This window comes from Neoarius graeffei, chromosome 5, assembly GCF_027579695.1.
Source record: "Neoarius graeffei isolate fNeoGra1 chromosome 5, fNeoGra1.pri, whole genome shotgun sequence".
NCBI lineage: Eukaryota > Metazoa > Chordata > Actinopteri > Siluriformes > Ariidae > Neoarius > Neoarius graeffei.
This window is the reverse complement of record NC_083573.1, coordinates 90026387-90037675: the sequence shown is the minus strand read 5'-3', so window position 1 is coordinate 90037675 and position 11289 is coordinate 90026387. Positions and strand designations below refer to the sequence as shown.

General features: G+C 41.2%; 1 protein-coding gene across 2 annotated transcripts in view; it reads left to right on the top strand.

Annotated features, from left to right (window-relative positions):
- Positions 1-10916, top strand: part of ccny (cyclin Y) — a 230580-nt gene extending 219664 nt beyond the window's left edge. For both annotated transcript variants that reach the window (XM_060922514.1, XM_060922513.1), the window contains 3 exons: positions 1671-1837; positions 3340-3502; positions 8420-10916. In XM_060922514.1, the coding sequence (XP_060778497.1) occupies positions 1671-1837; positions 3340-3502; positions 8420-8536 (447 nt within the window). In that variant the 3' untranslated portion in view covers positions 8537-10916. The remainder of the gene's footprint in view (positions 1-1670; positions 1838-3339; positions 3503-8419) is intronic.
- The last annotated feature ends 373 nt before the right edge of the window (positions 10917-11289 follow it).

Genomic DNA, 11289 nt, shown 5'->3' with positions numbered 1-11289 from the left:
GGCCCACTTTAGATCGTTCCTTCTGGACTAGTAGTAGTAGTAGTAAAACTTTATTGTCCCCCGTGGGGGAAATTTCCTTCAGAAAATGAAACGTTAGACATGAAAACCAGTCAAAACAAGCAAACACTCACAAACCCCATTTTGTTGCTACACATACGGTATACCCAAGACGCCACATTTATCCCAATACATAAGACATTAGACAGATGTCAGCCATCAACAATCAGTCAACAATCCCAGTTTATCCATAGCATTCCCATAACATAAGAGCTGTACAAAGCTGCAAGGGTGGTAAAAAAATAAATGGTAAAGCTATAAAAATAGCATACCTGCTCAGGCCAGCTGAAAAGGGGGACGCAAATTAAGATCTACATTTTTGTTTCACATATATGTTAAAAAGGCTAATGGCTTGTGGGATAAAAGATTGCTTCGTCCTGTTTTTAAAAATAGCGGGGTATCGGAATCTGCTGCCTGATGGCAGCAGCTCAAAAGTATAAAATAATGGCTGTCTTTCAGCTGTTAAAATTGTATCAATTTTACCAAGTGATCGTTCCCTGTATATGAATTCCAGACTTTTCTGATTTGTGCCCATCAGCTTGCTAGACGTTGTTACCAGTTTCCTAAGTCTACCTTTTTGCGCCTCTGTTGCATTGCCAAACCAACAAAGAATCCCAAAGGTTAAAACACTCTCCACAAAGGCACTGTAAAACATCTTGGCTATTCTGTTGTCAACCTGAAATGAAACCAGTTTTTTTAAAAAGTGAAGTCTCTGTTGTCCTTTTTTCTGGATCATTTCTGTGTGCTGCTCCCACCGCAACTAGACGAGGCTGGAGTGAGCTATGCCATCATTGATGGTCTCGTTATTGTTATTGTTGTTATTATTATTATTTTTATTATTATTATTATTATTATTATTTCAGTGCAGCTACAAACAGGAAAGGGGTGATGATGATGATGCCCTTTATTGTCACTAGTCACATGTACCAGCGAAATTAGCCATCAACCTGTCTGTACATATACAACATACAATTTACATAGGGTAGACAGGACAGGAAGACAGGGATGAAGATAAAAAGGAAACACAACATGAGGAAAGATAAGGAAAAAAAAATAACACCCCCCACTATGCTCCTGTCAGCAGTACAGTGTGGGAACATTTAAAAAACCTTTGCATAAGCACACAACAACACAAGTACACTTTAAACACGGGACTTGGGGGGGAATCAGGGGTAGGGGGGGGAGGTAATCCAGCGCAAGCAAGCAGCCGTCTGCTCCTGCAGCCATGAAGGCGCTGGTCATGCACCCGCTTGTCACACTCGGGGTAAAAATGGCGACCGCGGAGAGTTAGAGAGGAATGCAAGGAATGAGAGTGTCTCCCAGCAGTGACCTTCAAGGGGAAATGTTTCCTCAGCAACGGCCTGAACCAAGGCCGGTGCTGTGTGTGTGTTGTGGATTGTATGGTTGCATGCCCTGTTGTATGATATTCCTCACTTAATGTGACAAAACCTGATACTCCGTGTGTCCAGACACATTGCTTTGGGCTTGAAGTTCGACTCTGATGCTGAAGCACATGGTGCATCACGTGCAATATCGACTGTAGAACTCATCAGTAAACAATTGTAGAGTATTTCTCTCATTATTGTCCATTCCTGTTTGTCTGTTCCCCCCAGGTGTATCTGGAGAGGTTGTTAACCTACGCCGAGATTGATATCTGTCCTGCTAACTGGAAGAGGATCGTACTGGGAGCCATTTTATTGGCGTCGAAAGTGTGGGACGATCAGGCCGTGTGGAATGTGGACTACTGTCAGATCCTCAAGGACATCACCGTAGAGGACATGTAAGTCCGTGTGTGTGTGTGCGCTAATGTTACACTAAGAACATTTTCTTTTTATTAGAGTTAACGATCCAATACAGAGTCGGTCAGAGAAATAAATAGCCGTTATCTAGATCACAGCACATCGCTGCAGTTGAAAAGCACAATTACAGTAATTATAAAAAGTTCCCGATGTACAGAAGCGCTTCACATGCTCCTCACACTTCTAATTAGCAGGTAGAGGATTTTCTGAAAGCTCTGACTTGTCATTTGTGACCCGTCTTTAGAAGAAGTTGATTTCCCTTTGTATTTATCGGTCCTTATTACCGTACGTCCCCTTCGATTGTAAAATCGCAGGTATATATTAATGCATCTGTGTTATATGTTATTGTTCCGAAGCCCATTTTACATAACAAGCCCGTTAATGTATGAGGTAAAAAACAACACAGAAAAGACTCAGCCTTCCATAATGGAAAAGTAACGGATATCGTGTATTTTCCTCTGGACTGTATTTAACGGAATGCTACAGAGCGCAAACACTGCGATACTGGATATGATGTGTAATTCATGAGGCATCAAGTCCACTGTTGTGAAAAGCTCAAACCAGAAGCTGAGACATTACCTACAGTAGTTATCAACACGGCACGAGTCGAGCTGCATCATGTCTCTGTCCAGAGAGAGAGAGAGAGTGAGAGTTCTCTCCCTGTTTCTGAACATTTGTTTTGTTCAAGTAAAGGCTATTTACTGCATTTTTGCTTCTACAATGAGACCGCTGTATCTACTGACGAATCGGCACCTTCTGACCAATCGGAATGGAGAATTAGACTAGATTTTCAGTCAGTGTTCAGGTTTTGCTACACGTATATTGACACAGGTGTTCCGTTACATATTGCGTCCTGACGACGGGTCATGTGACCATTCAGTGTCGTGCTGAATAAAGTATAGCGATTTTAATAACGACATCACTACTGCCTTGCACATCTGGAAGCTGCTGAGATCTGATCTGATCTAACGAATCCAGATATTCTGACAAAAATTAGATCAGACTGCTGCGGTGTGAAGTGCAGAACGGCGTGGAATTCATCTGAAGCGCGGGTCAGGGCGAGACGTGACCCTCAGCATGCTGTGTGACCTCTGACCTCCACTGTTATTTTAAAGACCATGCAGTGAGCAGCACAGCAAGGAGAGTTTGGTTAAAAGTGTGTGTGCGTGTTTCAGAGGCTTTTGGTTATATTTAGCCTTTGTATAGCTTCGTTTGAATGTTCATGTGGGTGGAAAGTAAAGCGCACGTCTTATTTAAATATAAAGCATTCTTTAGTGTTAAGAGGCAGGTCTGGATTGTCTCTGCTTGTCCTCCTCTGTCTGTCTGTCTCCGTTTATCTCTAATTCCATTTCTCTCTCTCTCCTCTATTTATTTTATCTGTTTGCCTGCCTGCTCATGTCTGTTTCTTGGGTTTATTTCTGCCTGCCTTTCTCACCATGTCTCCTCTCTCTCTCTCTCTCTCTCTCTCTCTCTGGGTTCTCAGGAACGAGCTGGAGAGACAGTTTCTGGAGCTGCTGCAGTTTAACATCAACGTGCCGTCTAGTGTTTATGCGAAGTACTACTTCGACCTGCGGTCGCTGTCCGAGGCCAACAACCTGAACTTCCCTCTGGAGCCTCTGAGCAGAGACAAGGCCCAGAAACTCGAGGTTAGAAGTCACACATGATCCACCTGATAGCTCAGCTCTAACTGTGGCACATCTGTCTGTTCCAGCTTCTTCTCCTCACCCATCTCCAAGTCCATCTGATTCAAACCTTTAATAGTCTTTCAGAGCAGATGATCAGTCACTGCAGACTAGATGTTCCTCAGCAGGGGAGGATAAATCTGTTACCCAAAACCAGCTCGTTTTCTAACCAGGCTTTCCTCATAGTTGCTCGGAGAACACACAATTGTGCTTTGGAGCTCACTACTGTATGTGTTCATGACTTTATACACTACCGTTCAAAAGTTTGGGGTCACTTTGAAATGTCCTTATTTCTGAAAGAAAAGCACTGTTCTTTTCAACGAAGATCACTTTAAACTAATCAGAAATCCACTCTATACATTGCTAATGTGGTAAATGACTATTCTAGCTGCAGATGTCTGGTTTTTGGTGCAATATCTCCATAGGTGTATAGAGGCCCATTTCCAGCAACTCTCACTCCAGTGTTCTAATGGTACAATGTGTTTGCTCATTGCCTCAGAAGGCTAATGGATGATTAGAAAACCCTTGTACAATCATGTTAGCACAGCTGAAAACAGTTTAGCTCTTTAGAGAAGCTATAAAACTGACCTTCCTTTGAGCAGATTGAGTTTCTGGAGCATCACATTTGTGGGGTCGATTAAATGCTCAAAATGGCCAGAAAAATGTCTCGACTGTATTTTCTATTCATTTTACAACTTATGGTGGTAAATAAAAGTGTGACTTTTCATGGAAAACACAAATTGTCTGGGTGACCCTAAACTTTTGAACAGTAGTGTACGTGAATTTATGCATCTAGCATGAATAGTTCAAAAGTAGTGATTTATGGAACTTTGCTGCAATTTTTTTTTCCCGCGACAGTTTATCAGAGTCACAAATCGTTTTGTAACGATTGCCATCTCAGAAACTAAAGATGATACAAGCTGAAAGTTTTGCTCACTAGTTGTTTGGTCCAGTGACATTATTTTGAAAAAGTCTGAGCAAATCTAAGATGGTCAATCAGGAGAAAACTGTTGATTTGGCGTAGACTATAACTGAATGCAATATATAAGTGCAGAGCTGGTGCAACTCTCACTCAGGATCTTTCTACTTTATTATTTTTTTTTCCTCCTCCTACGTTTTAGGAGGCTATTTCTCCCTCAGTTTTCAACCAGTCATCACCAAATTTCACATGAAGAATACATCTGGGCTGAATTACGTTGCTTTGACTTGTGGTGCTGATCCGGATCACTGAACCGGAATGATCCATGAAAAACAGGATTTTTTTTATTCCCTAACCATCATTCCGGATCTATAGGGTAGAATTTAGAATTTTATTCTAATATTTTCTATATTTCTGCATAAACGACCTAAAACATCATCAGATTTTCACACAAGTCCTAAAAGTAGATAAAGAGAACCCAGTTAAACAAAGGAGACAAAAATATTATACTTGGTCATTTATTTATTGAGGAAAATGATCCAATATTACATATCTGTGAGTGGCAAAAGTATATGAACCTTTGCTTTCAGTATCTGGTGTGACCCCCTTGTGCAGCAATAACTGCAACTAAACGTTTCCGGTAACTGTTGATCAGTCCTGCACACCGGCTTGGAGGAATTTTAGCCCGTTCCTCTGTACAGAACAGCTTCAACTCTGGGATGTTGGTGGGTTTCCTCACATGAACTGCTCACTTCAGGTCCTTCCACAACATTTCCATTGGATTAAGGTTAGGACTTTGACTTGGCCATTCCAAAACATTATTCTTCTTTAACCATTCTTTGGTAGAACGACTTGTGTGCTTAGGGTCGTTGTCTTGCTGCATGACCCACCTTCTCTTGAGATTCAGTTCATGGACAGATGTCCTGACATTTTCCTTTAGAATTCGCTGGTATAATTCAGAATTCATTGTTCCATCAATGATGGCAAGCCGTCCTGGCCCAGATGCAGCAAAACAGGCCCAAACCATGATACTACCACCACCATGTTTCACAAATGGGATAAGGTTCTTATGCTGGAATGCAGTGTTTTCCTTTCTCCAAACATAACACTTCTCATTTAAAGCAAAAAGTTCTATTTTGGTTTCATCCGTTCACAAAACATTTTTCCAATAGTCTTCTGGCTTGTCCACGTGATCTTTAGCAAACTGCAGACGAGCAGCAATGTTCTTTTTGGAGAGCAGTGGCTTTCTCCTTGCAACCCTGCCTTGCACACCATTGTTGTTCAGTGTTCTCCTGATGGTGGACTCATGAACATTAACATTAGCCAATGTGAGAGAGACCTACAGTTGCTTAGAAGTTACCCTCGGGTCCTTTGTAACCTCGCCGACGATTACATGCCTTGCTCTTTGTTGGTCGACCACTCCTGGGGAGGGTAACAATGGTCTTGAATTTCCTCCATTTGTACACAATCTGTCTGACTGTGGATTGGTGGAGTCCAAACTCTTTAGAGATGGTTTTGTAGCCTTTTCCAGCCTGATGAGCATCAACAACGCTTTTTCTGAGGTCCTCAGGATTCTCCTTTGTTCGTGCCATGATACACTTCCACAAACATGTGTTGTGAAGATCAGACTTTGATAGATCCCTGTTCTTTAAATAAAACAGGGTGCCCAGTCACACCTGATTGTCATCCCATTGATTAAAAACACCTGACTGTAATTTCACCTTCAAATTAACTGCTAATCCTAGAGGTTCACATACTTTTGCCCCTCACAGATATGTAATATTGGGTCATTTTCCTCAATAAATAAATGACCAAGTATAATATTTTTGTCTCATTTGTTTAACTGGGTTCTCTTTATCTACTTTTAGGACTTGTGTGCAGCGCTCGAAACTAACGGTGTCCCGACGTCCCGGGGACCATAAAAAATGTCATCGGGACACAAAATTATCATATCTGGGACAATCCCGGGACAATGGAAAAAAATAGATCTCGAAAAAAGTTCTACATTAATATTATTTACAAAGCCGTAACGCATACGTAGACATTCACCTAATTTGTCAATTTTAATTTTAAAACGTTAAAAGCGAAAAATACATAGTAGCTACACTTTCGATGCACCTGCATCCGTAGGCTACAGAGCAGCGCATTCTGTTCTAGAATCTTCGGCCGGAGTCCGCATTATATGGACTTGGAATGGAATTGCTAGCGCACACGCTGCGCCGACTCTTCCCAGAACAAAAATGCTTAAGTGGTTGAAGCGGACCGACCGCGGGGAAGAAACTGAAAGCCCAGACATAACGTCTCCGGGACCTTCAGGATCCAAAGTGTCATCGCCTGGTCTGCAGGCAACGCGAGCAACTGAATGAACTTAATGAACACTGTTAGACACGTTATAAAATACAACAGGAATGATGTGGATGATATTGACGGAAGATACCGTTCAACAGAATAAGTGAGTTTTCTTGGTGTCTTTCTAGTTCAGAAAGTTTAGTCAGTCAGCAGCACAACTAGGCTCGGACCTGCCACTATGCTGATGTTGCTAACATTTACACCCACGTTTCGGCAGCGAAAGTTCATAAAATGGATAACGGAAAGTTCATAAAAATGGATAACGGAAAGTTCATAAAAATGGATAACGGTAATGGATAACGGAAAGTTCATAAAAATGGATAACGGTAATGGATAACGGAAAGTTCATAAAAATGGATAACGGTAATGGTGAAAATGATAAGTTGGCCTTATAAGTGCCAACAGATATTCAAGGTATAAGTAGATGAAATGAACATAAAAGGGGTCTTATTTTCAACTAAAGTGTACTGCAGATGTAGTGAGTTGAAACATTTTCTGAATGAGCTAGTTGGCCCCTTTAAATAAACGGGTATCTATTCATACAGTGAGATCGCCAAAGTTTAATAAACTGAAAATGCAATAACTGTAATTTTGAAGTAGATGATGTATAGGACATGTGTCGCTTGTGTCTTGTGACTTATTGTAAAAATGATATAAAGGGTTCAAAATCGCATAGTTACAAATATAATAGTAACTTCATATGATAATATTAACCACTGGTTATTTCAGAGAGGAAAAAAATGGGGACACTATTGCTTCCATTCGGGACAATACAACACAGAATTCGGGACCACTGGGGTACACAAAGAAAAAAAGTTAATTTCGAGCCCTGCTTGTGTGAAAATCTGATGATGTTTTAGGTCATATTTATGCAGAAATACAGAAAATTCTAAAGGTTTCACAAACTTTCAAGCACCACTGTATTTGATATTTATCTGTTACAGTAGCTGAATGCTTGTTTTTTTTAATCTTTTTAATTTAGATCTTTTATTAGTTAGAATGTATTACATATCGACGATAATTAAAGTCACGATGATGAATGACCCAGCTATAAAAGCGCAATATGGATGTGCTCATTACATCGAGATGCCAAATAATTAATAATGATGAGCACGACAGCATTGAGCTGAACTCCATTTTAATCTCGAAGATAAGTAGAGATGAATTTGACTTCCACATAGATAAAATTTCATCAGGATCCCGTCCAGATACCAGATCCAGGGCCTTTTGAATGTACGACACTCCCTGTGTAATTAATATTAAACCTGAAGCTTTGCTCTGTCACACACGGACTTGTCACGAAGCAGAGAGATGCCGCGACGGTGCAGTAATGATCTGGTAGCAAGACATGAGCAGGACAGTGCAATTACACGTCCACCATCCTCCCGCGTGCCTCCTGAGAGGATTCGGGCTTCATCTATCTGCAGCTGTGATGATGCAGGCTGTTAATGATGCTGTGTGGGGGTAGAGAACACAGTGGCCACCCTCTGATCTGTCCATCCTCTTTGTGCTGCATGCTGTATTTGGTATAAATAGTCACTTTTTATTTTAACTCGCATTCTCATGAGGTTTAGGAATTTCATCAAGACAAGCCATCTTGTTCTGTTTCTCAGGCGATCTCCAGGCTCTGCGATGACAAGTATAAAGACTTGAGAAAAGCAGCCAAGAAGCGGTCAGTGAGCGCGGACAATCTCACAGTGGTGCGGTGGTCTCCCGCCATCATCTCCTAACAGCGGTTTGGGGACGCTGAGGAACAAGAGAGAGAAAGGGAGACTGTCCACAGAATCGTCCTCTTTCTCCATCTGCTCCAAACAAAAACCCGGCGGGATTTTACCTTCCACACGTGTCTTTGTTGTTCTGATGGCTGCTGTAAATACAGGACACCAGGACAGGACTCTGAAGACCTGAACTAGGGAGGAATGAAAGAGAGCAGCAAACGGTTTGGAGGGTGAGGAACGTCTTGGGGGAAGCATTCCAGCAACTCTGTGTGTCTTATATGATTGGCATTTTCAATTCTGAACCACTGTCTGTCCGCTTATTCCATCCGAGTTGCACATTCCTTGATTTTATTTTATTTTATTTGAAGGTTTGTTTCTTCTCTGCCGTTTCTGAAGCACAGGGGGATGTCGGACCTGACAGTAATTCAATACTCAGCCCAAAATAAGCCACTCAGAAAATCTACAGCTCTTCCAGTCACGTCGTGAAAGTTGGTCTAAATTATATTTTTATGCTTTTGTTCTCAAGCAGGTGTCATGAACCTGTCAAAAGCGTGAAATAACACAATTAGTCTCAGCCTCACACACTCCGACATAAATAAAGCTCGAAACTGTACGCTTCCTTGTCGCCATCGTGATACCATAGAACCGTATAAGGTTCCAACTATTAAGCTTTAAAGAGACAATTGTGTACCTTAAATTATTTTTAAAGGTACACTATATTCACGGTTTCCAGGTGAAAGGTTCAAAAGCTGTCTCCTTTATGGTGCCACCTGAGAGACGAGGAAAATACAGTGTAAGCACGGGCTCACAGGGGAAGCCGTGGCCTCGTGGTTAGAGAAGCAGCTTTGGGACCAAAAGGTTGCCGGTTCGATTCCCTGAACCAGCAGGAATGGTTGAAGTGCCCTTGAGCAAGGTATCCAACCCTCAACCGCTCCCCAAGGCTGCTCTGGGTATGTTGTACGTTGCTCTGGATAAGAGCATCTGCTAAATGCCATTAGTGTAATGTAATATACACTTTTCTGGCCACGAGCTTCAGAATCCTGAAAGCTGCGATCTATTTAAAAAAAAAAAAAACTTTTGAGCACAAAGACTCAGTATCATGTTCAGCTCAAGATCTAGTCACTGCATTGAAAACAGTTCAAAGTTTATTTTATCTTGGCTTTAAAAAAAAAAAATATTCGAAAGGTTGTTTTTTTTCTTTCAGTAAACAAGATACGTTCATGTGTTTGCCGACAGGCGCCGAGGAAAGAATCCGTAGCAGTTTGGTTGTACTCTCAATCAAATGTGTGTTGGCCCATAAGTGCAAAACACATTAACAAACCAAACGCACAAAAGGAATGCAAGAGCAAATCCGGGAGATCGCAAACAAATTCCGGAAAGCAACAAATTGGCAAACGCAATCGGCAGATTCACGAACGAAGGAAACCGCAACACCATACCGACAAATGGGAAACAATTCAGAAAAGGTAACGGCAAATCGAAAATGAGAATCGAGTTATTCCACGAAATCGAGTCGTACATGAGCCGATAGCACCAAGTCGGCTATAAGCCATGTACGACGAGATTGAATGGAATAACTGTTTTATTCTATCCATAGTCACTGGATTTTGAGAAACAGAGCATTATTTTATTTTTTTGCAAATTCGATAAATAAAAACTTTCTACAAAACGTCCGACGAAATCATTTCCGCTTCGAATGTAAACAAACCGGCGAAATGGCAGTAGCAATTTGTGAAAAATGCAATCATAATAATTCTTGAAAAAAAAAACGTTCTTACCATCGTACTTTTATTCCATATTTTGTTGCGCTTTTTTTTGTATTTTTGGGGGGGGGGGTTGTTTCCATGTAAAGTTTTTCTTTCGTCCTCGGTTGGTTCAACAACACGACCCACCATTTTGTTTTTCTCTACTCATGGTATATGATCTGATATCCTAGTAGTAGAGTAGCCAATCAGAGCATGCGATTGCTCATATCCAGTGAATGTGGATAGAATAAAACGCAACATCGTAAACCAAATATGCGCCAGAAAATCCTGACAACCCAAATTTAGGAAACGCCAACAGGGAGGGGAAAAAAGATGGAGAAAACAACAAATAATTCAGGAAAAAACAAACAAACAATGAAATAACCACAAAACTTAAAAAAAAAAAAGTGCGTATTTATATTCAAGGCCATTCATATGTTAGTTTAGACATTGTGTTATTAATACAAGGATGAGAATTCTGAGCAGCCTCATGAAGGAAGCCGGGTTATTCAGAAGAAATACGTGCACTTCAGTTTAATAACATAAGTCGCATCATGTTTAATGACTGAAAAAAGTCTGAGTTTTGTTCCTTGTGCTAGTCATACAGCACGTGAGGTTCATTAAAGGAACAGTCCACCGTACTTCCATAATGAAATATGCTCTTATCTGAATTGAGACGAGCTGCTCCGTACCTCTCCGAGCTTTGCGCGACCTCCCAGTCAGTCAGACGCAGTCAGACGCGCTGTCACTCCTGTTAGCAATGTAGCTAGGCTCAGTATGGCCAATGGTATTTTTTGGGGCTGTAGTTAGATGCGACCAAACTCTTCCGCGTTTTTCCTGTTTACATAGGTTTATATGACCAGTGATATGAAACAAGTTCAGTTACACAAATTGAAACGTAGCGATTTTCTATGCTATGGAAAGTCCGCACTATAATGACAGGTGTACTAACACCTTCTGCGCGCTTCGACAGCGCATTGATATCTGAGCTCCGTATCAATGCGCTGCCAAAGCGTGCAG